Raw genomic sequence first — 27,079 nt, forward strand, 5'->3', positions numbered from 1 at the left:
GCAACAGCGTCGGCCCCTCCTAGCCATCCCACCCTACCATCTTGCTAAAACGGGGCTGAAGAAAAGTTTTCAGCCTGAGGGCCACATGCCCTTCTAGGTAACCTTCCAGGGGCCACATGCCAGCGGTCAAATGGGTGGAGTGACTTTCACCTTTGTATACACACACGCTCTCTATCCTTCATCCCAGCCAACAAGAAGCCCTGCCAGCATCCAAGGACACATTGCAGCCAGGCAAAAATCACTCGAGGGTGCAAAGCAGCGCTGGGGAGGTTGTGTCTGGAGGGAAGAGAATCCCGAGGGCCAGACGGAAAGACTTGGAGGGCCGCATTTGGGTCCCACCCTTCTGTTAAAACTTTTCTGTAGCCCAGACAATGTCTGCCCTCTGGAGCAAATGAGGCGAGCCGCCTTTGGAGTTTCCCCACTGATGTTGCATCCTTGGGACAACCCCCAAAAGCCTCTGTTCGGTGCCCACACCATCAGTGAACTTGTGAGGGATGGAGAGGGACAGAAGGGGTGGGGCGGGAGGAGAGAGCGATAGGCGAGGAGTTTGTATGGCGAGGAGGACTAGAATCCCAACATGTCAATCCTGAAATGGCAAAGAGGGAGGCCACCAGAGGTGTTTCAGAAAACTGAACTGGCTTAGACTGTTGCAGCAAGAGTCTTCTGGCAAATTACATTGTGCCAGATACTTTTAACGAGAGAAGCTTGTGGGGGGAGAGAGTGAGATAAGGAAGATTCAAGTTGAGGGCTGAGGGAAGATTTAGAAGGAGCAAAAGGATCCCTTTGGATTGCAAAAAGGTGCTGTATTAATCAACAGCTGCACAGAAAGCCATTTTCTCCCTTGTAGTGTGAGATTTATGGCCTTGCGGGCATGGAGCCTAGAAGAATGTCCTGGGGAGATTTGTAGCTGTTTCAGCGCATCCCTCTCTGAGCTCTGCAGCCCTTGTGGGAAAAGGGTTCCTGGAAAGGAACAGACTGAAATACTTTTATATAACTTTTTGTTCTGACCATTTCCTTTCTTTTTTTTAACAGGGCTCCTATGCCTGTTAGCAGCTACCTGCCAAGCAGAAACCCATCAGGTGCAGTGTTCCCAGTCTGGCAACGGCAGCTGTGGGAAAACATTCCCCGTTGAATGACTGCCGGTGTTGTGCAACTGTTCAAGGCAAGTCTGAAAAATCGCTAACATTCTTGTGTCCCTCAAATTGTTCACAACGTACATCTTCAGATCCAGAGATTTGGTGGGGGTTTTAAGGACACCTGAAATCTTGGATTCTTAGAGTGTGTGAATTCTCTCGGTGAACAACATCCTTGGAACTATACAAGAAAATTTTGGGATATCTGTAGTTTTTTTGTTGTTGTTGGCAAATATTAATTTGTGCTCAAGAGAGGGAGAAATAAGGTGTTTGGCTCATCAACCTGCCTGCATTTTGTTCCTCTGCTAAATCATCGTTGCCTTTTTCTTCCAAGAACTGCAGTGTGTTTGCTGTTCCCCCTACCATCTGCTTTTAATTTCAAATTTGTTTTCTTCCTTGCTGGATGAGAAGGAATCTAACCGGATAGGTCTGCCTACAGCACAACCCTCTGCCTGTTTACTGGATAAGAAAAACCTAAGAAAAGCCTGCTGGATCAGGCCTATGGCCTATTAAGTCCAACATCCTCTCCTCGCAGGGGCCAGCCAGACCATTATGCATACACACTTACAGCCTTAATGAGGAACATCAAGATTCACGAACCATGTAGAAAATCCTGCGTGACTTTAACTCAGTCTCTGTTGAGAAGAGCTGGGTTTTTTGTTGCTGCTGCTGATGCTCTCTTCATAAATTAGGCAAGTTGACCCTAAATTTCCCTTAAGTTCATGCATTTTCCCCCTTCCCTTTGTGTACACGCTCGAATTGACTCACTTTGCTGGAAAAAAATCCTTATTTCCTGAACTCTCCCAGTCCTGGTAAATCGCTGTCCTAATGTTTGCTCTTTTCTCCCTCTTGGAGATTCCTTACTAAAAAGGGAGCAAACACGTTAGAGTGAGTTGCGAGCCGATTGTCGTAGCTCACCTTTCAGTGTTCAGTTCCTTCCTCTGGGTACTCTAGAAGTTAAATCTCTGAGGCGGTGGGAATACTGTAGAGGCATCCTGCAGCCAGTACACATTTACGTATATAAGCGCTAGATGTCAGGTACTTGTCTTAGGAAGCTCAGGATTGTCTGCACTGACTGCACTCCAGGGTTTCAGGGAGGGAGTCTTTTTCCCAGCCCTACTTGGAGATGCCCTTGGGGACTGAACCAGGGACCTTTTGCCTGCAAGGCCAGCAGTGTGGTGGCAACTTCAGAAGGGCCGGGTCCCTTCATGTTAATCACAGGCACGGCGCCTGCCTTCTCCCTAGTAGCCAATAAGCATGAAAGGGAGGCTCGTTAGCTACTGAGAAGGGTCTTCTCAGTGTCTGACCTGCCTCTAACTCTGTTTGGCTCCAAACAGCACGAAATTGTAAGGAAGCATCTTAGAAGATTCTTCCTTTCATGCTGATTGGTTGGCAGGCTGGCGGATACTTGGGGACCCTGCTCCCAAACAAGTAAAGGGGCGAAGACCCTCCCGAGACCCTGGTCAACTATAGATGCTCCAACCGCTGAGCTGTGGCCCTTCTCTGTCGCCCTGTCACCCCAAGAGAACGTGCACTGTGCATGCATGGACACGAAGTGCTATGCGCACCCTGCAGCTCCTAAGACAGCCAACCTGGTGCCCTCCAGCTGTGCTCTTTGGAGCACTTCTTAGCCAGACCTCTCTGGAGATTTGGGGCAGACCGTGCACTTTAAAAAAAATGTATTTAATGAATGCTGAGGGAAATGATGCCGGTCCCGAAACGGTTCGTTCACCCTCTCTGGTTTTGGGTGCGGCTAAGGTGCGTAACTTCTAATCTTCTCTGGGGTGGCTTTTCCTCGCTGGAAATGAGCCCCTGTACGAGAAATTTGCTGACTCTGCCACTGTGGTTTGACATTCAGGGAAGAGCCTGGAGCTCTTTGGCAATCTTCTTACGTCCATTGGCACAAAAGAGATGAGTCTCTCTGGTTGTATCTGATGTTAGTCATACCCAGAGTAGTTGATGATGATGAAATAATAATAATAATAATAATAATAATAATAATAATCCCAGTCTGCATCTGTGTTGGAATTGCTTTTCAAGATGCTTTTAGAGAGGTTTTGTCTTAATATGTTTTAAAGTCTGTTAAGATGTTTTAGAGTTTTTAATGTTTTGTTTGCTGCCCTGGGCTCCTTCTAATAAACCTAATAAATAAATAGATAAATATTTAAATTTATTACCCACCCTTCACCAACAGGTCCCAGGGCAGATGACAACCATATAAAGTATATTATTGAAAACAGTTTAAAGCAAATCAATTTAAGCAAACCCATCTTCATAGGGGGTTAGTCGTCTGGGGTCTCAGGGAGGTCTTAGACCCTTTACCTTTTAGTGAGAAGACTCTCCTGAGTAGCTAACACACTCTCCTTTCATGCTGATTGGCTCCTAGGGACGTCTGTTGTTGTGGGAGAAGGTGTGAATGGGAAGGACTGAGGAGTGCAAAGATTATGATGGAGAGTAAGCAAATGAGGGGGAATGGTGTGACTAGCATGAAGAGACCTTGCACTTCTGAATTTGCCTCTACATTAGTGCTGATGTCTCTGCTTCTCAGTGAAATTATATGCAACCCAAATTCACCAATGATATTATCACCTGTTGCCCACACACAGTGATGGATGAATCTGTCAATTTCTGTCAGTTTCTGATTTTTCCAGGGTTGTTTTCAATGCTAGTCCTGCACAGAGTAGAGTCCCATTGAAGTTCATAGCCATGATTCACTTGGGTTCATGAATTTCAGTGTATCTACTCTGAATAATAATAATAATAACAATAATAATAACAACAACAATAAAAAGAGGAAGAAGAATTTATATCCTGCTCTTCCTCCCATAGGAGTCCAGGGTGGCAAAAAAACCGCTAAAACCACTAAAACATCTTTAAAAAATCTTAAAAAGCAATTCCAGCACAGACGCAGACTGGGCTAAAGGTCTCAACTTAAAAGGCTTGTTGAAAGAGGAAGATCTTCAATAGGCGCCAAAAAGATAACAGAGATGGCGCCTGTCTGATATTCAAGGGGAGGTAATTCCACAGGGTCAGTGCCGCCACAATAAAGGCCCGCTTCCTATGTTGTGCAGAACGGAACTCCTGATATGATGGTATCTGCAGGAGGCCCTCACCTGCAGAGCGCAGTGATCGACTGGGCATATAAGGGATAAGACGGTCTTTCAGGTATCCTGGTCCCAAGCTGTACAGGGCTTTGTACACCAAAACCAGAACCTTGAACTTGGTCTGAGTAGCAATGGGTGGCATGTTGGTGGTGCCCTGCCCTCGTGAGCAGTCTCACCGCCACATTTTGCACCAGCTACAGCTTCTGGGCCAACCGCAAGGGTAGCCCCACGCAGAGCACATACCAGTAATCCAGCCTGGAGGTTACTAGCACATGGACATCAGTGGTCAAGCTATCCCAGTTCAGAAACAGATGCGTATTGGATACAACCCTAGTCGTAAGTTCAGTTTGCCATTACAAAAAAAGTCCTATCAACATTTTAATGTGTATTTCTCCTAGCACACACATTTTTGTATGCACTTTTGCCAAATGCAGACATTTTTTGCAAGCAGTTTCCCCTAACATGATGAATTTGTTGTTTTCCACCAATAGATACATTTCTATGCACACTTTCCTCAAATATACATGTTTTTGGACATACTATTTGGTCGGAGAACTACAGTGTGAAATTCAGAGAAGTGCAAATTTCAGAGGAGAGGTGTGTTTTTTCCAGTTTGGGTACTGTTCTGGAAACTGTGAGCTTAGTAGGTTCGCTTTTAAATCCAAAGCAAAGCAAATTTCTCTCCCATCCCTGGACACACACAAAAACCTAATTCTGCTTCCTCTTGACTTCATCCCTTGGTGAGGAAGTGGTCGGTGTCCTAATGCCTCTTTTTTAAAAAGAAAAAGGGGGGGGGAAACTGAGGCACATGTCTGGAGAAGCAGAGTTCTCTATGATTTATTTTTCCTGTGAAATAGGAAAAAAAGTCTCATAATCTTGTCAGCTGCCGTTGCTGCTGTGCGTAACATCCCAGCAGCATGGGTTATGAAACCTAGGAAGGGAAGGTGCTTGCATTTACTCGGAAGAAACACAAACAGAAGTGATTTCCACCACCATCCTTCTCAATTTAAATTCTATGCTTCTAGTCCTTCAGGAACCCTTCACAATTTCCACCATTGTCTACTCCCCATTACAGCCAAACAGTTGTAGCTGTTGGTAATTTGTGAGGCAACCTTGTTCCTCAGCTCAGTTTTGTTGGAACAGATAACTTTGACGTTACTGGATTTATTTTAGTTTTATTCAATTATTGGTATTATGTTTGTTTAATATGCTGTAAACTGCTTTGCAAAGCGTGGTGAACACCACTGTTCATTTTGTGGGTGAGTGTGTAGGTGGCAATTTATTTATTTATGATTGCATTTCTCCAAGGAGGGCAAGGTGGCGTACATCATTTTCCTCTTCCCTATTTTATCCTTGCAACAACTCTGTGAGGTAGGTTCGGCCAAGAGGCAGTAACTGGCGCCCAAGGTCACCTGGTGAGCTTCCTGGCCGAGTGGGGATTTGAACCCAGATCTCCCAGATCCTAGTCCAGCACTCTAACCACAATGCCACACTGGCTCTCTTTAGCCTTTTTAATGGGGGGGGGGAAACCTTGTCCCAAAACCCCTAACCAAAATCTACAGCAATGTTTTTGTTGTCGTTCTAAAAGAGAGGTAATTTGATTAACAAAATCAGTGAATGCTGAGGTGGCAGGCTTGTCCTGAGGCAAAAGTTGAGATGGTCGCCTCAGACGGTGGAATTAATGCTGTACAAGTCAGTTTAAATTTAACGATGTTTTATTGCTTGTTCAAGGCATGGTGGGAATGCCTAGCAGTTGGATTTTCTGCCTCAGGCAACAAAGCATTTTAGGTGGGCACCGAATGGAATGGAAGCTGAGGAGTGGGGGGGGGGGAGCAGGCAGTATCAATAATTATGGGGAAATGCCTCAAAAATCGACTCAATAAGCATTGCCATCTTACAACAGAATAACAATGGACATTCCACACACACACACACGCGCGTGGGCATTGGGGAAAGTTCTTTTTAAAGGATATAATTTCTGGGTAGCTTGGGGTTTTTTTGGAGGGGGGAGGGAACTCTGCCCACAGCGTAGGTTACCAAAACAGGGCATCCCCCCTCCCTCCACCCCACCCGTTTAAAAAGGCCCTCGACGCTAGTGAGCAATGAAGCCTTGGTTTGAAGCTTCCTCTTGCAAAAAAAGTCACCAGCAACAAATTGCCTCATCGCTGCTTTCCCGGTGCAACTGGGGTCCAGCCTTCTTGCACCTGCAGCCACGTAGGCCGTGAAGAGGTGATGAGGAGGACAGGTGATAAACACACATTTCACATGCGCGCACACACACATATTTACAGGAATAAATATCTTTGGCAGGGGCTTTCCTGGGATCAGAAGTTGACTTGTATTTCCCAACAGGTGGAAACAATGAGCTCATTCAACTTTCCTCTTCCTCTTAGTGGCTGCCTTTGAACAGGATTTCACGACAGCGCTTATGGCTTTTCTTCTTACCTGCCAGTCTGGCTGCTTTGTCGTTTTAACTTGTTTGTCTGTGGGATTTGCCCATTTCTTTATGCATGCTTGCCCGCTTGCACAGATGTGGTGGTGTAAGAACATCAGGGTTGAGTTTTGTGTTTTTTTGTACAATGGCCAACTTCTTTCACTCCTGAGATGTTCATGCGCAAAGCATGATGGGAATATCTCTTCCTAGCTGCTCAATGCGGGATCTGGGGGACAGGTGCATGGCGTGGGACTCTCAGACAATCAGTTCTCCTCCTTTGAATTTTGTTTTAGTTTTCCCCACAAATTTGGATGATTTCCCTAATCGGGTTTAAGAAATCATTAGACCTTAAGGGCTAGAAATGTAATGCTTTTTTAAAAAATAGCTCTCAAATGGCACAGTTGCATATGGAAATTATGAAGTATCGCCTAATTTTGAACTGATGCGAATTTTGTTTTTCTGCTCCAGCTAAACTGTCCTGTCTCTCAACATGGAGGGTTGTGATTCTAGGTGCTAGTAGTCACTGACCAACCAGTTCCTGTTTACTTCCCCTAAAAATGCATCAAGTTTCTAGCCCTTGAGCTCTGATCATTTATTAAAGCCACCCAGACTGGTGACCATCGCTGCAAGGTATTTGGGTGAAATGGTGCCCTCTATGCGTTAAGGGGAAAAACATCAATGTGCATATTTTCATAATAATGGAACATGCTGATGGCAACCCAAAGTGCGTTTCCAGTGATCACCATCTCCTTTCTGCCCCATGGTAGGGCTGGTCCCTCTGACCCAGATTTCTGCATGTAGGCGCATGCCCCTGTGCACGAGGGCTTTCACGTGCTTGCCCGCTAAACGGTTGGTGGTTGTGCTGTTGCCGTGGGCGTAGCAGAGGCAGCCGGGAAGGTTGAGCAAACTGGGGGACAAAATGGAGAGAGCGGGTGTAAAGTTTCAGAAAAGCTTTGAGAAATCCTTCCATGACAAATGTCAATCCAGCATTGCATGAAGTCCCATGCAACCCATCTTGGTTTAAGAGGAAGCTGCCTTAATACCGAGTCATTGAGCAGGGGGTTGGACTCCATGGCCTTAAAGGACCCTTCCGACTCTACTCTTCTATGATTCTAAGCCAGGCCATTTGTCCAGCCAGCTTGGTGGCACTGACTGGTAGCAGCTCTCCAGAGTTTTAGGCAGGGAATGTTCTACTTGGAGATGCCAGAGATTTGAACCTGGGACCTTCTGTGTGAAGAGCAGATGCTCTTCCCCACAGGAAAGAAAGTTGGCCTTAGGCCAGTTTTGGACAGAGATATTCTTGTGCAACCATAGATTCTAAGAACAAGACACTCACAGGAAGCTGGCTTATGCATAGTCTGGACATCGGTCCATCTAGCTCAATATTGTCTACACTGATTGGCAGCAACTCTCCAGAATTCCAGACAGCGAACATTGCCAGCCCTACTTGGACAAGGCGAGGATTGAACTTGGGACCTTCTGCATGCAAAACTGATGCTCCATCGCCGAGCTCTTCAGTAATAATTCTGCACTATAAAGTAGGCCTAGCTTTTGTACCAATAATTTTTTTCTTTGCACTCAAAAGAAATCATAATTCAGGGCCAGGAGAATCTGCCCGCTATCCCAGATATCCAAATGTGCTTATAATGTTCTCTGTCTTGATATTTTATTTTGACTTCCGCTAGCGTGCTGAAGAGGTAATCAGAGTTCATAAGGAACCTCACACTGCCTCTACTTTTGGCTACTGGGGTATTGCCATTTATTGACACAATTTTTCAAGCCTAACTTCACAGCCTTGAGGGCTAGTAACTTGCTGACTTGGTGGTGGCAAACGAGAGCGGTGATTCTGAGTGTGCTGGATTCAGTGCCCAATATGTGCACATGGGCAGTGGAATGTTAGAAATGCAGAATATACATATCTAAGGTGTTTTTGATGCTACAGAGTTCTACTGGTTTTGGGGCCATTCCCTCTTCCCAGTGAGGAACTGTGGGAAAGGATGCTTTGAGGAGGACTGTGAAACTGGAATTAAATGGATGTCAGGTTGCCTTTTCAGACACAACCCCCTTGCTGTGAGTTCCAAGCAGATGCCTCCAAATATGATGATTTTCTCCCCCCACTGCACTCAGGTGGGCCCCAATTCTGCTAGTAGACCAACTCCATCAGGCACCTCCTATCCCTGAACTGTTTCTGTGACAGGTGGTCACTATAAGAACTCACATTTAAGAATTAGTTCCTGAGCTTGCTTTTTTCCTCTTCCCTCCCTGCTCATTTTCCCTTGCGTGTCATGTCTTTTAGATTGTGGGTTTTGATTGCTGTAAACCGCCAAGAGAGCTTCAGCTATGGGGCGGGATACAAGTGCAATAAATAAATAACTAAATAACCAGACAGACAGACAGACAGTAAGCTTGTGGGCAGGGGCTGTCTTGGTTTAATTAATTCTGTGTAAGCCACTCTGGCAGCCTTTTTGGCTGAAGAGTGGGGTACAAATGCAGTAATAAGTAAATTCTTGCAAATTGCAAACTCGGAGAAGAATCAGGAGTTCTGTTTTCTCGTGTTCAGTTCTGCATATGATAACTCCCCTCCTGGCAAAGCCTTATATGCTAAAAGACACTGTTTGATGTTGCCAGTCTGGGAAGCAGTTGGGATTAGATTGCAAGCGCACTAGAGAGGGCCTGGAATGGAGCGATAGCAGTAACCCCCCAGTTCACAAGCCTTTTCCTGAGTCCAACCTTTCTGGCAAAGCAGTGTTGACATTCCACTGACAACAGATCAGACGCTTTCTTTCTTTTTTGCAACGTTTGATCCGAAAGAGATTACAGCATGAAAAAAGCTCCCAGGCAGGCAAATTCAACAAATGGAAAAAAACAGAGAGAGGATGTATCTTCAGTTTGAAGAACAGTAAACCCACAACTGGGACCTCATACGCACCATATATTTAAAGACCTCTTATAACACTTTCACCACCATGGCTTCCCCCCAAAGAATCCTGGGAATGGTAGCTTTTTAAGGGTGCGGGAGTTGTAGCTCTGTGAGGGGCTTCCTAACAACTCTGAGCACCTTTAATAAACTACGGTTCCCAGGATTCTTTGGGGGAAGCCATGGCTGCTTAAAGTGGGCTCAGAGTGCTTTAAACGGATGGTGTGGCAGCCTTGCCTTGGATATGTCACTATCAGCATCGTATACTGGGGGAAATGCATCACGTGAAAGATGGGTGCAAGGTCTTAAAAAGGCTAAAGCATTTTACTGTAGTTAATTTTGTTTTTATAACTTGCACCATTTCTTCGCAATGTTGAATATTTAGATTCCTAGTGCCAGGATGTTGAGAAGGGTGTTTCTGTGTGTGTGTGTGTGCATGCAAAAATATATATCTTGTGCTCTTCCGTGCATAGGTAGGGAAGGGAGATGAAGGCCACCTTTTGGTATGACTTCTGTATCTATAAGCAAGCAGAAATTCATCAGGAATAGTTTGTACTTTGTCACTGCGCTGCTCTGTCCGAAATGTTTAGCTGTTACTGTGGATATTTTTCATAGTATCGTAGGCATACATGGTTGTTAGAGAGTAAGAGCGTGGCGGGGGAGAGAGAGAAGGTCTCTGCCTTGAAGCACTTCCAGTCTCTCAATATAGAGAATGGGGACAGGTAAGAATGAAAGGAAATTCAGTAGGACATAATTTTCCCTGAAACGTATTTACTTGGAAGGACGTTCCACTGATGGATACAATGTCCAAGATTAACCTTAGCATTGATTGCTTTGACGTGGGCGTTAGAATTGCAGCAGAGCTCGAAATAAAAATGGAGGTAGTAAAAATCCTTGCTCAGCCGTGAAGCTTGCTGGGTGACTCTGGGCCAGCCACAGTCTCTCAGCCTAACCTACCTCACAGGGTGGTTGTGGGGGTAGTCATGTATGTCACCTTGAGATCCTTGGAGAAAAGCTGGGATAGAAATAATAATAATAATAATGTACCCTCTCAAGAATGTGAGAACCGTAATCTGGATGAGAAGAGAAATTGCTTCTGATCTGTATCTTTAATTTTCCTGTATGTTTAAAAATAAAATAAATCTAACAACTAGGATAATAGGAAGCTGTCCTATACAGAGTCAGACCCTTGATCCATCTAGCTCAGTATTTCCTACACTGACTGGCAGTGACTCTTCATGGTTTCATTTCTTACCGGCCCTCCTGGAGACGCCACTGGGGGACTGAACCTGGGGCCGTCGGCATGCAATATTTGTACTTGGCCACTGAGCCGAAGCCCTTCCCCTAAAAATAAAGTAAGATTCCAGTCCTCATGGTTCTGATTTCAACAGGAAAACAGGAATCTGCCTTATAGTGCGCCAGACCCTTGATTCATCAAGCCTAGGATTGTCTGCACTGACCGGCAGCAGCTCTCCAGGGTTTCAGACAGGGGTGTGTGTCTCTCTCTTCCTTACTAGAGATTGAACCCGGGGCCTTTTGCATGCAGAACAAATGCTCTGCTGAACAACAGTCTTTCCCCAACTGCAAATGCAATTTCATTCAGAAGCTCCATGGGCTTTTTTAATTATTATTTTTGTTTCTGGAGAGGGAGGGAGATTTACTTATTTTGAAATGTCTGTCCTCCTTCCTAGCTGTCATGCGGGTTCTCTGTGGCTTGCAAACCCCACAGAAAGATCAACTGCAATGCAAAGGGGAAAACAGCCAAGATCCAAAAGAAAACAAAAAAACCCTGAAGCCAAACGGAGGCTGTTAAATCTGATTGCATTTGGGGTACGTTTAACGACAGTTCAGCATCATCACTTCCTGCCCCCCAAACACACACACTCCTTTGTATTATGTTAGGAAATGGTCTGCCTGCAATTGCATAACAGGCAGTGAACGTTCTCCCTTCTCCCCCTCCCTTTATTTGTTTTTAAATTGCGTTGAAACTGGATCTTTGATAAATAAATATGGAATGTGGTTTTTTTCCAGGGGGGAGTAGAAAGAAGAGTTCAACAGGAAAAGGGCTCTGCCTTCCTCTTCTTCTGTCGCTTCTTCCTTCCCCCCCTCCCCGCCTTGTGGTTTTGGTGATGTTTGGTGGCGGGTTGCTTGCTCACTCATGCCCAGCAGGGCGTGCCTCCTCCCCGGTGACTCATTCTGAGCATGGAAGGCTCCGGCCTCTTATAAAAGAAGGCTGCGAGTGGAGCACCAGCACCACCGGCAGCAGCTGCAGCACCACCAGAAGGCGCAGAGAGGAGGAACTGTCCAGAGGTAGAAGCACACAGTCCCAGAGAGAGGGCGGCGATGAAGACCCTGGTGGCGTTCCTGGCCTCTTGGCTGGTCCTGGCACAGTCTGTCACCCTTGCTCCCAAAGGTAGGCACACTTGCCGAGAATCCATCACGACCTGTGACATCTTAGGCCCTTGCTTGGTTGCTTGGCCCCCTTTCTTTGCCCCACGCTAGAGGGCAGATGTGTAGGGCCGCCTGCAGGGTAAGGCGAGAAGATGTTCATGCTGGCACATCGCGGGTGGTGAGGTGTGCTCCGAGATGGGACTGATCTCATGCCCTCTCCGCCACCTGTTACAGCAGAACAACCTGCGCTGGCCTGCATGCATCACTCCTTTTATTAAGCACATTTAAAAGGCATCCTCCCCCTCTCCCAAAGAACCCAGGGAGCTGCAGATTACCCCTCACCGAGCTACAATTCCCGGCACCTGTAACCAACTACAGTTCCTGGTATTCTTTGGGTGGGTGGAAATGTGCTTTCAATGTGCTTTACGTGTGTGTTGTGAACGCAGCCTGCGATAGTGGCTCAGCGCCGGGCCTCCTATAAAGCAAGATAGAGAGGGGAGAATTGAAACTGCCGGACCCTTCCCTGCCTGTGCTTTTCTCCTCGGAAAGTGCCTCCCCTGAAGAATCCTGGGAACTGTAGTTTACCCCTCACCGGGTAGTTCCCAGGATTCCTTGTGGCCAGTTAAATGAGCTTTAAATCTAAGATGTGTACACAGCCTCTGCTGAGATGTGCATCAAATATCGAGCCATTCTGAGACCAGCAGACCAGCAGTTTTCTCAAAAGTTGGGGTTCTGAATCTTCCTGCCTTAAAATTTCAGGACAGCTCTCATTTTAATCTCTGGACACAGGAGCACATAAGCTCCAGGTGTTATTCACAGCCTCTGCTTTGTCACTTTCTTTTTCTTTGTGGCTGGATGCTCCCAAACCGATCGAGGTAGTTTACTTTACTCCTCATCTGTGCTGGCAGAAGTTCTGTTGTCTTAAAGGCACGGACTGAGTAAGACTTCAAAACAAGATGTCTGTCATCATTCTTGTGTTTTGGAACTGAAAACCAAAAGTATGTTTACATACTTCGCTGATCCTCTGAAAAAAAATCTAGATATTGTCAGATTTAACACAGCTGTTCTATAAATCATGACTTTCAAAAGATTCCTTCCCATCAACATGCTGCTCTAATTGGAAAAATGTGTCTCTGCTTTTGGATCTGAAAAAGCTCCTAATTAAACTTGTGAGATTTGTTGTCTGGCACATGCTCCTTCAGAGGAGGAGGGGGGGAGATTGTTTGACATCAGTTTATTTCAGCCCAGTTGTGTTGAAATGTTTTCAGAGCCCTTGGAATAATTATTTTCCTCTGCAAAAATGAGGTTTCAACTTTGGACCGAATAGTATGAACAAAGGGACCACAGAACATAAAGTAACTGTAAAGAATAAGAAAAATGGAAATGGACTGCCTTCAAGTCGATCCCGACTTATGGCTACTCTTTGAATAGGGTGTTCATGGTAAGCGGTATGCAGAGGGGGTTTCCCATTGCCTCCCTCTGAGGCTAGTCCTCCCCAATTGGCTAGGGCCTGCTCAGCTTGCCGCAGCTGCACAAGCCAGCCCCTTCCTTGTCCGCAACTGCCAGCTGGGGGGCAACTGGGCTCCTTGGGACTACGCAGCTTGCCCACGGCTGCACAGGTGGCAGGGCATGTAACCCCTGAGCCACTCGCTGTGGGGGATTTGAACTCACAGATTCTGGACTACCAGCCAGGCTCTTCTCCCCACTGTGCGTAGCTGAATAACTCTTCTGTGTCCAAGATACTTTCAGGGAGATACATTTGTGTGTGTTTTGAGTTATGGAAGGAAAGTACCCATCCCCAAATGCACATCCCCCAACCTGTGAAGTCCCTTGCATTTTAAAAATCTGAGCCTGGTCCAATAATAACCCTTTCCGATAGGTCACAGATATTCCCATTTTTCAGATGAGGAAAACTGAGGCTGAGGCAGTACATAATTTGCCATCGATCCTGCAGGCAGTCCATGGCAAAGCGAATCCTAGGAAACCAGGTCGTCTTAGATCTCCAAGCTTAGTTGTCTGTCCACCGCTGGCTCTGGTTTCCCAGAATGCACTACGTGTTTCCCTGAACCCCAAAGTAAAAAAGAGAGAGTGCAGAAATGGCAATTCATTTTGGAAGGTCTGTCTCTTTCTCGGTGGTTGCTTGGAGGACGACGGGGTTGGGTGGATAAAGGAAGCAAAGTTTATCAGCTGGGATGTTTGAAAGAGACGTGGTCAGCCCCCTTGTCCTCCTGGGCAGAAGAAATAATTGGCTAGAGTGGCTTTTTCCAGGCTAGCATCCTCTAGAGCAGCAGGGAGTGGTGCAGGTAGATCACGGTCTATATGTGGATCTCTGGGTGATTTGCAGTAGATCAGCAAGAGTTCCTGACTCCCAATTGTCAATGTATTGCAACAACTGATACTATTAGATACTGAAAAATAAATGCTGGGGGGTGGGGGAGGACCAGGATTGAATTTTTAAACGGAAGGACTTTTAAGTTTGTTTCTGGTACTGACCACAAATTCCTGGGCTGATCATGTGTGCAGAGGCACCCTTGTTCCTTAATTCTTAGTGTTTAGGTCCGCTAGGCTGAGACACTATTTTGCAGTTGGCTCTTGGTACTGGGGGTTCTAGTTAAAAAACCAAGTGAATCCCACAAGCCTGAAGTCTGTCCATGCCTGCTCTAGAACCCCTCGTTCAATACAAGAGAATGTTGATGCACCCTCTTTGCTATCTTTTCACCATGAGGGGCAAAACCGAGATACTGAGTGAGCGTTTCAGCAGCGCAAACAATGCAGAAGTAAATTACATTGGAAGCTGCCTTATACTAAATCAGACTATCAGTCCATCTAGCTCAATAATGTCCACACTGACTGGCAGCGGCTCTCCAGGGCTTCAGGCAGGGAGCCTCTCCCAGCCCTACTTGGAGATGCCATTGGGGTTTCAACCTGGGACCTTCTGCATGCAAGGCAGATGCTCTAACCACTGGGCTATGGCCCTTCCTCGTATTATTCGGATGTTACATTGATTGTGAGAATAAATTGCTGCTGGTTTTGAAAAGGAGGCTCTGTGTGTGTGTGTACACATATCAGGTGCAGCCTGAACCCTCGTGGTGGGTGCCTTCTGCTGATCTCTTTATCTCAGCGTGCATGATAAAATATTTACTTTCCCCAGAGCAGGAAGTGGATTCTGAGTTGATGTTTGCAGAGAACTTAAGAGCAGCTCTTGATGGCAGAGAACCTTTTCCCATGATAGCGATGGTAGCACCCTTCAGCATCAGAGGAATAAGCTGGCTTTTCTTGGCCTGTTTTTAAGCTGTCTGGACTGACCACCTGTGCACACACCCCATACATTTAAAACGCATCCCGCCCCCCCAAAAATCATGGGAATGGTTGTTTGTTAAGGGTGCTAGGGTCTGTAGCTCTGTTGAGGGATAAACCACAGTTCCCAGGATTTTTCCAAGGAAAGTCATGTGCTTTAAATGTGCTTTAAAGACAGGATGTGTACAGCAACCTGCTCCTTCCTCCCCAACTCAAGCACTGCAGTTCATGCCCTGCCAGATGTTACGTGGGACCAGGGATGAGAGAGGAATTTGATCCAGTTCACATTTAAAGCCTGATCCATCAAATCTGCGCTTTCCGAAACGACATGAGAACCGAAACACAGCCATCCTTCCTTACCGGAATTTGGCAATGCAGTTCTCCAACCAAGCAATGTTGACAGAAATATGTTAGGGGGAAATGTGCATAAAATGAATATATCAGTGAAAATACAACACAAACACGCATTATGTAACGAGAAATGGCTTGCAAAAATGTGTACACTGGCCAAAGCTGCATGCAAAAATTTGTTTACTAGGAGAAACTGCACTAAAATGCTGGAGGATTTTTGTGATGCAAACCTTGCAAATTTGCTGCAGAAATTCAGAGAACTGAATTTAAGCCTGGCAAATGAGAAACTGAGAGGACTGAGATAGACAGATCCTTCCCTCCATGGGACACGCATTTGCCGGAGAGGGGCTTGCATAGGCTCCTCCACATTTCCTCAGTCTGTTCCCTTTTCAAGCAGCGAGGGAAAGCGGAGGGCGATGATGTTACAGAGCACGTGTCATCTTTCGCTTAGATCAAGGGTTGGGAGGCATCTGTGGCTCTCCAGAGGTGGAACTGAGAAACTCAACAGCTGTATCCCCCCCCAAATTGCTGCATCTTTATGCTGCTGCACCTATTGGATCTCTGCCTGTCTTGCAGCTGTTTCAAGCCCCAGGACCCCTTGCTGCAAAAATAGAGACAGGAAGAAATAGGTGCGAGATGGCATAGGTAGTCAGGGTGAGTCTGCCCCGGAAACTGGTCCACAGAGCAAGTTTAACCAGCTTGTCATCATCGTCACCAAGGCTAGTTAGTGCATGGCAGAGTGCTAATTGCCCTTACTCATCCATGAGAGCTGCCTTTGTAATAGAGGGAGGAAGTTGATTAACAAAGCTGATTAATATGCAATTAACTCTAGCCAGAAAGACTTTGTTCACCTGGCATGCACGCCACCCCGACCCCCCTGCAGAGGCTTCCCGGATCTGGTGGTGTGTGTAAAATTATTTTTAAAGTGTGACTTCAACTCTTACCTATTTCATTCATTTCATTTCTAGCCCCCACCATGAGTCTCTCAGGCAAAATCTTAGGGCAAAGCGTGCATGTCAATGCATACATTAGTGGAAATAACATAGAAGAGTGCATTGTATTAGACAACGTTGCATACAGAAATATGTATATATGGAAATATTTGCACTAAATTGCAAGCATGGGCAGAGATGGGAACGCAACTCAAGTGTTGAGGAAGTCACATTTGCCTGACGTGGTTGGTTGTTTTTCATTTTGCCTTGGTGCCGAAGGGCCCAAGTCCTGACTTCTCCCAGAATAGGGTGCAATTATTTTTTCGGTGTTACTTCCTGATAAACACCTCTTCCGTACTGGAGTTGAGAGAGAGGCTGCTGAGGTTCAACCAACCTGCAAAGGCTTGCACAGTCGGGCAAGAAATCCCCAGCTTCATGTATAGAATGGGTGGGGGTCACGGGAAGATAGGAACCTGCCTTGTATTGTGTTAGACCATTGGTCTGTCTAGCTCAATATTGTCTACACAGCCTGGCAGCCGCGCTCCGAGGCTTCAGGCAGAGGACATTCCCAGCTCTTCCTGGAGATGCTGTTGGGGTTTGAATCTGGAACCTTCTGCATGCCACGCAGCCGGTCTAGTCTGTACATCCTTAGGATAGGCACTGTTGGCTTGAACTGGGGCAAGTTTCTAAGGCCCGATTAATGCTAGATCTGGTGTAACTTTGCTGATGCTGGTGCTTTTTTAACAAAACAAAACACCGCTTCTGCTTTTCTCTCTCCTTTCAGGTGATGGAGGAGAGAAGCCACCTCCACCCCCCTCGGATGACTTTCTCCAAGAGGAAATCGCCCCAGAACAGATCCCGCTGGAGTTTCTGCTTCAGAAGCCAATCGACGACGAACTGGAAGGTGAGAGTCAGAGGGTCGTGTTGATCCACATTGGGGAAAGAGGCCATCTTCTCAGGGAAGTGGTTCTTCGAGAGAGAATCGTATAAGGATGGACAAACACTTCTGGGTTGCTGCTGCTGCTTTTTAATTAAAGCATTTCTTATGAGTCAGTATTGCTATGTGTTTTATTGTTTTGTAAGTCACTTTGAGACTTTACTTTGGTAGAAAGCAATGAACAAATTGAAATAATAATAAAAATAAAATAGATGAGGGAGAAAGGTTGTGTGCCTGCGCACATGCACACACACAGAGGGCTTAGAACTATCATCTTCTTGCCTCCCCTTTCTAGCTATTGGCTGTGCTGCTGTGGTGTCACGGAATGTTCACAAACATTCTAACTGCTTGGGAGCCTAAGTAAAGGCTGCTGATGCCCCAGAAGTTCTTCAGCATCCCTCTTTATTTATATGACTGCCGATAACAAAAGATCTCTGGGAAGTTTCCATAAAGAACATTCACAGATATATACCTTCCCCTCCACACGCCCAAAGATAAAAGTAATTTTGAAGGGGAAATGAGAAATAGTTAAATGTTTACGTTCAAGCCGGGTATTTCCCAGCTAACGCAGGTGAGGTACGATTACACCTGGTTTGATTTCTACCCGTCTGCTATTCTGCTTCTCCCACCCAGGGTTTGACTTACCGTTGCTGATCCACGGGGTGCCTCAGACCCGATCCTCATCTCCCATCAGCCCTAGGGGCAGAAGACCCAGCTGCAGCGGCACCCTTGGGTGCACCCGGGATCCCCCCCGCTACAAGCTGGACGAATTCCCACCTGCCCTCCCCAGCCTCGCGAATATCGGTAACATCTGCAGTGAAGGGAGGAGGAAGGTGTCCTACGGGCCATGGAACCTGCCTCAGACGGGTTTCAGTCACCTCAGCCGACAGGGAGAAGCCCTCAACGACATGGAGGCCAAGTCTGGCCAGTGCTGTCAGTTGTCCCAGGACGAGAAACTGCCTTGCTGTCAGAGGGCGGTGAGTGTCTACCATTGTTGCTGAACAATGTATTTGTCAGATGAACATCTGCTGTAATATGGACGTGTTATGGGGAGGGGCTGCTCTTAGGCGCATTACGGGGGCAGGAGGCGCCACTCTTAGGTGCATTACGGGGGCAGGAGGCACCGCTCTTAGGCGCATTATGGGGGCAGGAGGCGCTGCTCTTAGGCACATTGCTCGTTTAGACGCATTAGAAACCATTACAGCATATAAGCAGTCTATAAATCAATAAAAATTATGGGGGCAATGGTGTTTGTGTTAGCAACCCTTTGAAATAGTGATTTTGAGCATGAATTCTTTCCACCAGTTTTTTGAAACAAAAAAACCTCACACAAATGAGCACAGTTTTGAAAATCCATGGTTAAGAGCAGTGCAGTTTGGAAAGGTTCAGTCTGCCATCTTGATTCAAAATGGTGCCTGCTTGTATCCAAGCGTAGACTGATACTAGCTCCTTGATCTCAGGAACCATCGTGCACGATTTGTTGACGATCTCTTAAGAGGTGTCCAAATGCATAGCGAACAGAGAAACAACGTTCCGAAATATATAGTAGATCCTTAGTGGCATTTGAGGTTTGATGGCTCATGTGTTTTAAGCAGAAACTCTAGGTCCTTTGCCCGGGGTACACCTTACGGGTACATCGTATCCCTCGATGGCAATTGTGGCATGCTCAGACACTGCAGTGGTTGCAAAGCCCACCGAAATGGCTGACAAGGCTTTTGTACGGGCTCATCCTCATCTCCTCTGAGGCCAGAGCAAAAAGCCGTGCTGAAGGGGGTTGGAAAGTCCTATGATGGCGCTGTGGATTCTGGTGGAACCCGTTTCCAAGAGCGTTCGGGCCTGTCCAGCGATTTACAGATGTGGTTTCTCAAGCTGCTTCTCCACTGACACCAGACGTACTGAGAGGGGTGGGTTACTCTGGGTTGAAGGAAAGTTGCTCTGCCCTCATCTCTGCCTGTAGCTGTTCTGCAGCTGTTCTGTGTCGAAAACAGGCTGTAAGTTTGGGCCCAGATTTTAAAACCTCCAGTTAGCTGCCTCGTTGACCCATTCATCTCTCCCAATCCTGCCTCAGTGGTCAGATGTCTTGGAGGAGTTCTGCGTCAGGGAATTCATGATCAAGACTAGACCTTTCCACTGCTGCAAGCTGAGTGGTCCCAGCTGGCAACGCTGTTTTGACAACGAGGCCCCCTTCCCGAATTATGACTTCAACGCCGACAGTCAAGCATCATCAGAGAAGAAGTTGGTCACCTGCAGCAATCCTTCCCAGTGCAAGCCCGCCGAACTGGCCAACCCACGGAAACTTCCCAAGATCAGTTTCCCTCCTGGCGAACCCACCAGCAACAACATCAAGAATATTTGCAAACTGCGTAAATTCCGGCCCACCTACCCCGCCAGCGCCCTCCCGCAGTCGGATTTCAGCTGGTTGGTGCGCCAGGCCCAGGCCGTGAACCGCATGGAAAACATGTTTAAGAAATGTTGCCGAAAGGATGACACTGGCTGTGCCCACAAAGGGGTGAGTGAGCCAGGAGGACTCCTGGAAGGCGGGCCTGGGCTCTGCCAATCTCCTGCACAGGTTGGCGGTGCTTTCCCAGCATCCTTTTCTCTCCCAGCATTCCACACTTTATGGTCTGTTGCGAACGCCATCCTCATTGCAAGCAAAGGATCTGAGCAGTTCACAGTGAAGAATGGTCCTTGATTTGGGAGAACAGCCCGTGAGGATTTCAGGAACGGTTCACCTCTACGGGCTGCCCTCTCACCCCCGCTGGCAATTGTGTTAATTTTTCTCTCTCAGAGTCATTTATCTTTTTTAATAGTGACCCTTCAGCCCAAAATTCAACAGGTGCAGCTTCCTTTGCCTTGGAGGTATGCCGGTGAGGAAAGCCTCACCTGTGTGATTTCAGTTAAACTGACTTTGCCAGGAGCCCACCCGCCCAGCATCCCTGCCTCTGTGGTTGGTATTTCACAGCCAAGCAAACATATGATTTAGCTTTATTTTTTTAATTCTTCCTTGCAATATCTTTTGAGGGCAGCCTGCAGTTGACAGTGCAAGACACTGCACTGTTTAGTATGTGAGCCTTGCCTTTCTGAAAACAAGTCGCGGACCAAACACAGACATCCTTTGAAATGTGCTCTTCTCTGAGTTTTGCAACGCACTTCCCCAGCCAATAAATGAGTACAAAAATGTATATATTCGTGTAGCGTGTGTATAGATGCATATATTAGTGAAAACAACATGCAGAAATGCGCCATATTAGGGAAAATCCCTTTGCAAGCATGTATTGCATACAAAAATGTGTACGTTTAGGATAACTTTCGCATGAAAGTACTTACGAATCTTCATGAGGACTGGTGTTTTTTTAGAAAAATGGCAAACAGAGAGAGGCCAAAATGGACAGATTTGCCATCCCTATTTGTAAACAGTTTTGATTTCCTGTTTGTAAACTGTTTTGATTTCCTCTCCAGTGGGAAAACGTCCTGACCCAGTACTGCAAACAGGAGTTCTCCGTGAAGACCAAACCTCACTTCTGCTGTAAAGAGACTCTGGGAGAGCCCCGCAACACCTGCTTTTCCCGCCTGGCCCCCTATCCGGCTTATGATAAAGAGATCCAGCAGGTCAACCTCGGTCAGATCAGCCTGACACTCCTGGAGTCCCTCTGTGGCCAATTCACCCTTCTCACCAAGCAGTAAGGATTGTTATTTATTCAGTTTCAATTTCTGATTGATTTCTTCCTTGGGCAACGTCTGTGACTCAGTGGCAGAGTGTCTGCCTTGCATGCAGAAGGTCCCAGGTTCTGTCCCCAATGGCGGCATCTCCAGGTAGGGCTGGGAGAGACCCCTGCTTGAAACTCTGGAGAGCCGCTGCTGCCAGTCAGTGCAGACAGTACTGAGCTAAATTAGACCAGTGATCTGACTTGGCAGAATGCCCTTTCCCGGGCTGCCACCTTACAAACCTCTGATGGAAGTTCAACTACCAAGAGGGTCCCTTCTGCTGATCTTGACACCAGAGAGGCTCTCCTGGGATAAGCTGGTGCGCCCGTCAGGGATGGAAGAGAATTTTAGTTCATTTTGCATTTAAATACGGACCTGCCTAATTTGGGGAAACCCCCCCCCCGAAAAAGAATAGTATACCAACCGAAATGCAGCCATCCTTCCAAATTCGCACTTTTCTGATTTTTGCCATGCTGTTCTTCAGCCAAGAATTGGGTGCACAAAACAGAAAGTGTCTCCACCCCCCAAAGAAGCCATAAGTGAAAAATCATATCAAAATGCAGCATGTTGAGGAAAACCGCTTGCAAAAAGTGTATAAATTCAGCGAAACTAATTAGCCACAGTTGGGCAGCAATATCTGCAGCCTTGTGGCCTACTTTTTAGGATTGTTTAGCAGCTGACTGGGATTATGTAAATGGGGTGCTCTGAAAACTTCAAACTATGCTGTTATATATGGTGATTATGCTTGTCCTAATGACCATTATTTCAACTGGGTGGAATACAGATTGAGGAGATTACAGCCCTGCATGCCAACTGCATCGACAATTTGCATGGAGGCAGCAAACCTTGGGTGCCTTACAAAAACAAAACTGTGCTGTTACGAAATAGTTTAAGGGACACTTAACATTGATTCAGATAGAGAGGTTTATTTCTCCCTCTAGTGGTTGAAACCCAACATTGTTTCTGTCGTAGATCCCATCTCCTATTCCCCAGTCATATTAACTGAACACAGGGGGGGGAAATGGAAGAGAAATTTGGTTTGATTTGTATATTTCCACGAGTCTAAACTGCACTTTCCGAAACACGATGCGATCTGATACGTAGCCGCCCTCCAAAATCTGCACTTCTCTGAATCTTGCGATGCAGTTCCACCAGGGAACGCATGCAGACATGCATATATTCGGTTAAAGTCTGCATGTTCATTGCATATGTCAGTAAAAATGGCATACGAAAATGCCCTGTGTGAAGAGGGAACTGCTTGCAAAGACGGGTATGGTAGGAGAAAAGCACAAGAAACAGCTGATGGATTTTCGTGGTGCTGATACGAACTGACGCTTGGAAAAATTAGAGATTGGAATTGAACAGGTTTGCCCATCTCTGAACCCACAGCTGATAGGTTTTCAACACAAGGGCTTGTGTATACAGCACCTAACACTCTGGTGCTCAGAAGAAAATAACGAGGCGGGAAGAGGAGAATTTGCTGTCCAAAACAGCTGATGTGTTGATCAAGATATGTTGTTTGTTGTTATGTGCCTTCAAGTCGATTTCGACTTATGGCGACCCTTTGAATCAGCAACCTCCAATAGCATCTGTCATGAACCACCCTGTTCAGATCTTGTAAGTTCAGGTCCGTGGCTTCCTTTATGGAATCAATCCATCTCTTCTCTGGCCTTCCTCTTTTTTACTCCCGTTTTCCCCAGCATCATTGTCTTTTCTAGTGTCTTCTCATGATGTGTCCAAAGTATGATAAGCTCAGTTTCATCATTTTAGCTTCTAGTGATAGTTCTGGTTTAATTTGTTCTGACACCCAATTATTTGTCTCTTTTGCAGTCCATGGTGTGCTCAAAGCTCTCCTCCAACACCACATTTCCAATGAGTTGATTTGTCTCTTATCTTTTTTCACTGTCCAACTTTCACATCCATACACAGAGTGTGGCTTATTAATACATTCCTCTGTTTTGGGGGAAGGGCCGTAGCTCAGTGGCAGAGCACCTGTTTGGCATGCAAAAGGCCCCAGGTTCGATCCCCAAAGCTATCTCCAGGTAGGGCGGGGAAAAATTCTCTGCCTGAAACTCTGGAGAGCTGCTGCCAGTCAGTGTCGACAGTGTCAAACTAGATGGACCAAGAGTCTGACGCACTATAAGGCAGCTTCCTGTGTTCCTATAAATAACAGCATTTTTCTTCCGCGTTGCTCTCCAGGAGAAACATTCCTGCTTTAGTCCAGAACATCACAGAACCTTGCTGCAAGCTGCAGGGCGACGGGAGGACTCTGTGTGCTGAGGAAGTGGTGAGTAATTGCTAGTTGGCTCCCTTGCAGATGGCTTCACTCTGCTGTTTCATCCGTGCCTTTCCTCCTCTGCCTCTAATTGAGGGATGGAGAAGCCTTGCTCCTCTGGATGTTGCTGTACCACAACTTCTGTCATCTCTGACTATTGGCCACGCTGGCTGCTAGGGTTGCTGGGAAATGGTCCAGCTATATCTGGAGGGCCACAAAGGTCCCCCATCTCTGCTATAAATGATATTAAAATCATTATTCCATTCCATGGGCTCCTGCTCGGAGGAAGGGCGGGATATAAATCCAATAATTTGTTGTTATGTAACTTCAGGTCTGCGGCTTCCTTTACGGAATCAATCCATCTCTTGTTTGGCCTTCCTCTTTTTCTACTTCCTTCTGTTTTTCCAAGCATTATTATCCTTTCTAATGAATCATGTCTTCTCATTATGTGTCCAAAGTATGATAACCTCAGTTTCATCATTTTAGCTTCTAGTGATAGTTCTGGTTTAATTTGTTCTAACACGCATTATTTGTCTTTTTCGCAGTCCATGGTATCCGCAAAACTCTTTTCCAACACCACATTTCAAATGCGTTGATTTTTCTCTTATCAGCTTTTTTCACTGTCCAACTTTCACATCCATACATAGAGATCGGAAAAATCCAATAATAAATAAATAAATTTCTATCCCTCCTTTCATCTAAGGAGCTCAAGTTGGCAAGCATGCTCCTCCTCTCTCTGCATTTTATCCTAACAACAATCCTGTGAGGTATTTTTGGCTGAGAGTTAGTGACTGTGCCTCAAGGTCACCCAGTGACTTCCATGGCTGAGTGGGGATTTGAACCCCGGACTCCCAGATGATCATCTGACACCATAACCACTACTCCACACTGGTGTAAATTATCTCTCTCTATTATTTATTTATTAAAGTTATATCCTTCTTTTCCTTCCAAAGGAGTTCAGGGTGGCAAACATAACAAAACAATTGAACAGAAACAAAAAAGAAAAGCATGCTAAAAAAAGTTAAAAACATCCTAAAGCACAGTTACGGTTTAACAACGTTCCTCTATCCAGTGACCTCTAGGTTGCCAGGAACAGTCCTTTCAGCCGTCAAACGCCTGGGACATCTCCTGACATAGGAAAATCTAGGCAAGAGTGTTCCACCGCTTAGGGAAAGAGAGCCATATTTTTGTTCTGACATCCACGGCCCTCTAACTTAACCTGTTATTTCCCCTCCTCAGAAATCCCAGTTCATCACCACTCTCTGCAGCTCTCAGAAAAACACATGGAAAGACCCAAAGAAATGTTGTTCCCAGGCAGAAGACGCGGCCCGTGACAACTGCTTCAACCTCAGCTACCTGAGCAATGTGTCCCTTGCCAGCGCCGTGGAAGTCCCCCGCCCAACAGAGCCGGCCTTGTGAATCTGTGCAGACTTGCCCACCTCCTGCTAAAAGGCCCCTCTTCCCTCAGCCTGTCCCCTCCTCTCACCTCTCTGGCTGGTTCCAGTTCCGTGCTTCAAGGAAGTGGGTTAGCTGTTTTCTTGGCCTATAGACTGTCAACCAAGATGTTGCCCCCTCCCTAAGTGAAGGGGTGGGGGGACTTAAAGCACTCTGCAGGCACTGACCTTTCACTAAATGGGGGCCCCTGAAAAGCCCTTGCTTGGATGCACTTTATCTCCTACACAGTTGCAATACACAGATCACATCTTGAGTCTTTTTTAAAAGGTTCTAGATTCTTCCTTGCTTTCTGTCTGATTTTGTCTTTCATAGCCGAAGCACTAGATTGTTCATGCTCTGGTAACTTCTAGATTGGACTACTGTAATGCGCTCTACGTAGGGCTGTCCTTGAAGACTGTTCGGAAACTTCAGCTAGTGCAAAACGCGGCAGCCAGGTTGTTGACGAGGACCCATTGGTCCGCGCATATAACACCTGTCCTGGCCTGTTTGCACTGGCTACCTGTTTCCGAGCCAGATCCAAGGTGCTGGTTTTGACCTATAAAGCCTTACACGGTGTGAGACCGCAATACCTTGTGGAACGCCTCTCCCGCTATGAACCTACCCGTCCACTTCGTTCAGTATCTAAGGCCCTCCTCCGGGTACCAACTCATCAGGATGCCCGGAGGATTGTTATTAGATCTAGGGCCTTTTCTGTGGTGGCCCCCGAACTGTGGAACAGCCTACCTGAGGAGATACGCCTGGCGCCTACGGTACTTTCTTTTAGGCGCCAGGTTAAAACCTGGCTATACTCCCAGGCATTTTAATGTTCAATGTTTCATATTTAACATTTTTAGTTTAACTTGCTGCTATTTGTTATTGCTTTTATTGTAATATTGTATTTTAATCTTGCTTTGTTCACCGCCCAGAGAGCTATTAGCTATGGGCGGTTTATAAATGAAATGAAATAAATAATAAATAAATAAATAGATAGTATTTGATTCAAACTGAGAGTTGGGGGGGCAGGAAGCAGGAGTAGTGTTTCTCCTGCTAGAGAGCATCACCATCTTGGCCAACTGGCGAAGTTTAATTCATTCCCTCCAAACTGGACATCTTCAGATCTTGGTGAGAACTTCGGAGGCTTTTTTTTTTTTGTGGTGGTGGGGAGCATTGCATTCTGTTCTGCAGACTCTGCTTTTGGATTTGTGCTGAACTGATCAGACTGGTCTCCAATTAGCTGGATGGGTGTCACTGTTTTGTTTTTGTAATGGAGTAAGCGGAGGAGAAACACAGGGCCGGAAGCGACTTGAAAAGGGAACGCTATTTCTGAGCAGCTTAGCAAGGACAGCCCTGTGCCTCCAGGGCCCAAGCGAAGAGTGATGGGATGGTGAATGAAACATGACCGGAACACACGCTAAACCAAAAGGAAACACTGTTCAGGAAGAGTTTGCTGGTTGCTCGGCCAAGTCGCATTTTTGCATCTTGACCTTGGTTTTCTCTGCTGTAACTGAGCTCACAAACATGTCGTAGTGAAGTATTTGTACAGCTCTCTGCCCAAGACAAAGGGTTCTAATAAACCACTTTTTGATGAATGAACTTTTTGCTGATTTCTTTTTTCTTTTTAAAAGCAATTTCATTCAAAAAAAATCAGAGAGGTGTGTCCAGCAAATATAAATATGTTAAAAAACCGAAATTGCAGACTGTTGGCTAACTGTATAGCAGAAGGTTTTGTTTGTTTCCAGGCTGGATTACTGTAATGCGCTCTATATGGGGCTGCCCTTGAGGTTGGTCTGGAAGCTGCAGCTGGTGCAAAATGCCATGTCACCCCACTGCTGAAAGAATTGCACTGGCTGCCTATTTGTTACCAGACCAAGTTCAAGGTTCTAGTGTTGGTGTACAAAGCCCTATACAGCTCGGGACCAGGATACCTGAAAGACCGTCTCACCCCTTATATACCCAGTCGATCACTGCGCTCTGCAGGTGAGGGCGTCCTGCAGATATCATCTTAACGGACTTTTAGTGTGGCGGCACCTACCCTGTGGAATTCCCTCCCCTTAGATATTAGACAGGCGCCATCTCTGTTATCCTTTTGGCTCCTATTGAAGACATTCTTCTTTCAACAAGCCTTTTAAGTAGAGACCTCTGGGGCAGATTTTCAGGGCAATGCAAGCT

General features: G+C 46.3%; 1 protein-coding gene across 1 annotated transcript; it reads left to right on the plus strand.

Annotated features, from left to right (window-relative positions):
- The first annotated feature begins 11,776 nt into the window (after positions 1-11,776).
- On the plus strand, positions 11,777-26,503 carry ECM1 (extracellular matrix protein 1). Its single transcript, XM_061606289.1, has 7 exons — positions 11,777-12,001; positions 17,344-17,463; positions 18,130-18,473; positions 19,565-20,005; positions 20,956-21,176; positions 23,401-23,488; positions 24,716-26,503. Exons 1-7 carry the CDS (start codon positions 11,932-11,934, stop codon positions 24,893-24,895), a joined length of 1,464 nt encoding a protein of 487 aa, XP_061462273.1. The 5' UTR covers positions 11,777-11,931; the 3' UTR covers positions 24,896-26,503.
- The last annotated feature ends 576 nt before the right edge of the window (positions 26,504-27,079 follow it).

Source organism: Rhineura floridana, chromosome 22 (assembly GCF_030035675.1).
Source record: "Rhineura floridana isolate rRhiFlo1 chromosome 22, rRhiFlo1.hap2, whole genome shotgun sequence".
NCBI classification, from domain to species: Eukaryota; Metazoa; Chordata; class Lepidosauria; order Squamata; family Rhineuridae; genus Rhineura; species Rhineura floridana.

Coding starts and splice junctions, on each gene's coding strand:
- ECM1 (XM_061606289.1), top strand. CDS start 11,932: ATGAAGACCCTGGTGGCGTTCCTGGCCTCTTGGCTGGTCCTGGCACAG. Junction 17,464..18,129: donor AATCGACGACGAACTGGAAG/GTGAGAGTCAGA, acceptor TCTCCCACCCAG/GGTTTGACTTACCGTTGCTG. Junction 21,177..23,400: donor TTCACCCTTCTCACCAAGCA/GTAAGGATTGTT, acceptor GTTGCTCTCCAG/GAGAAACATTCCTGCTTTAG.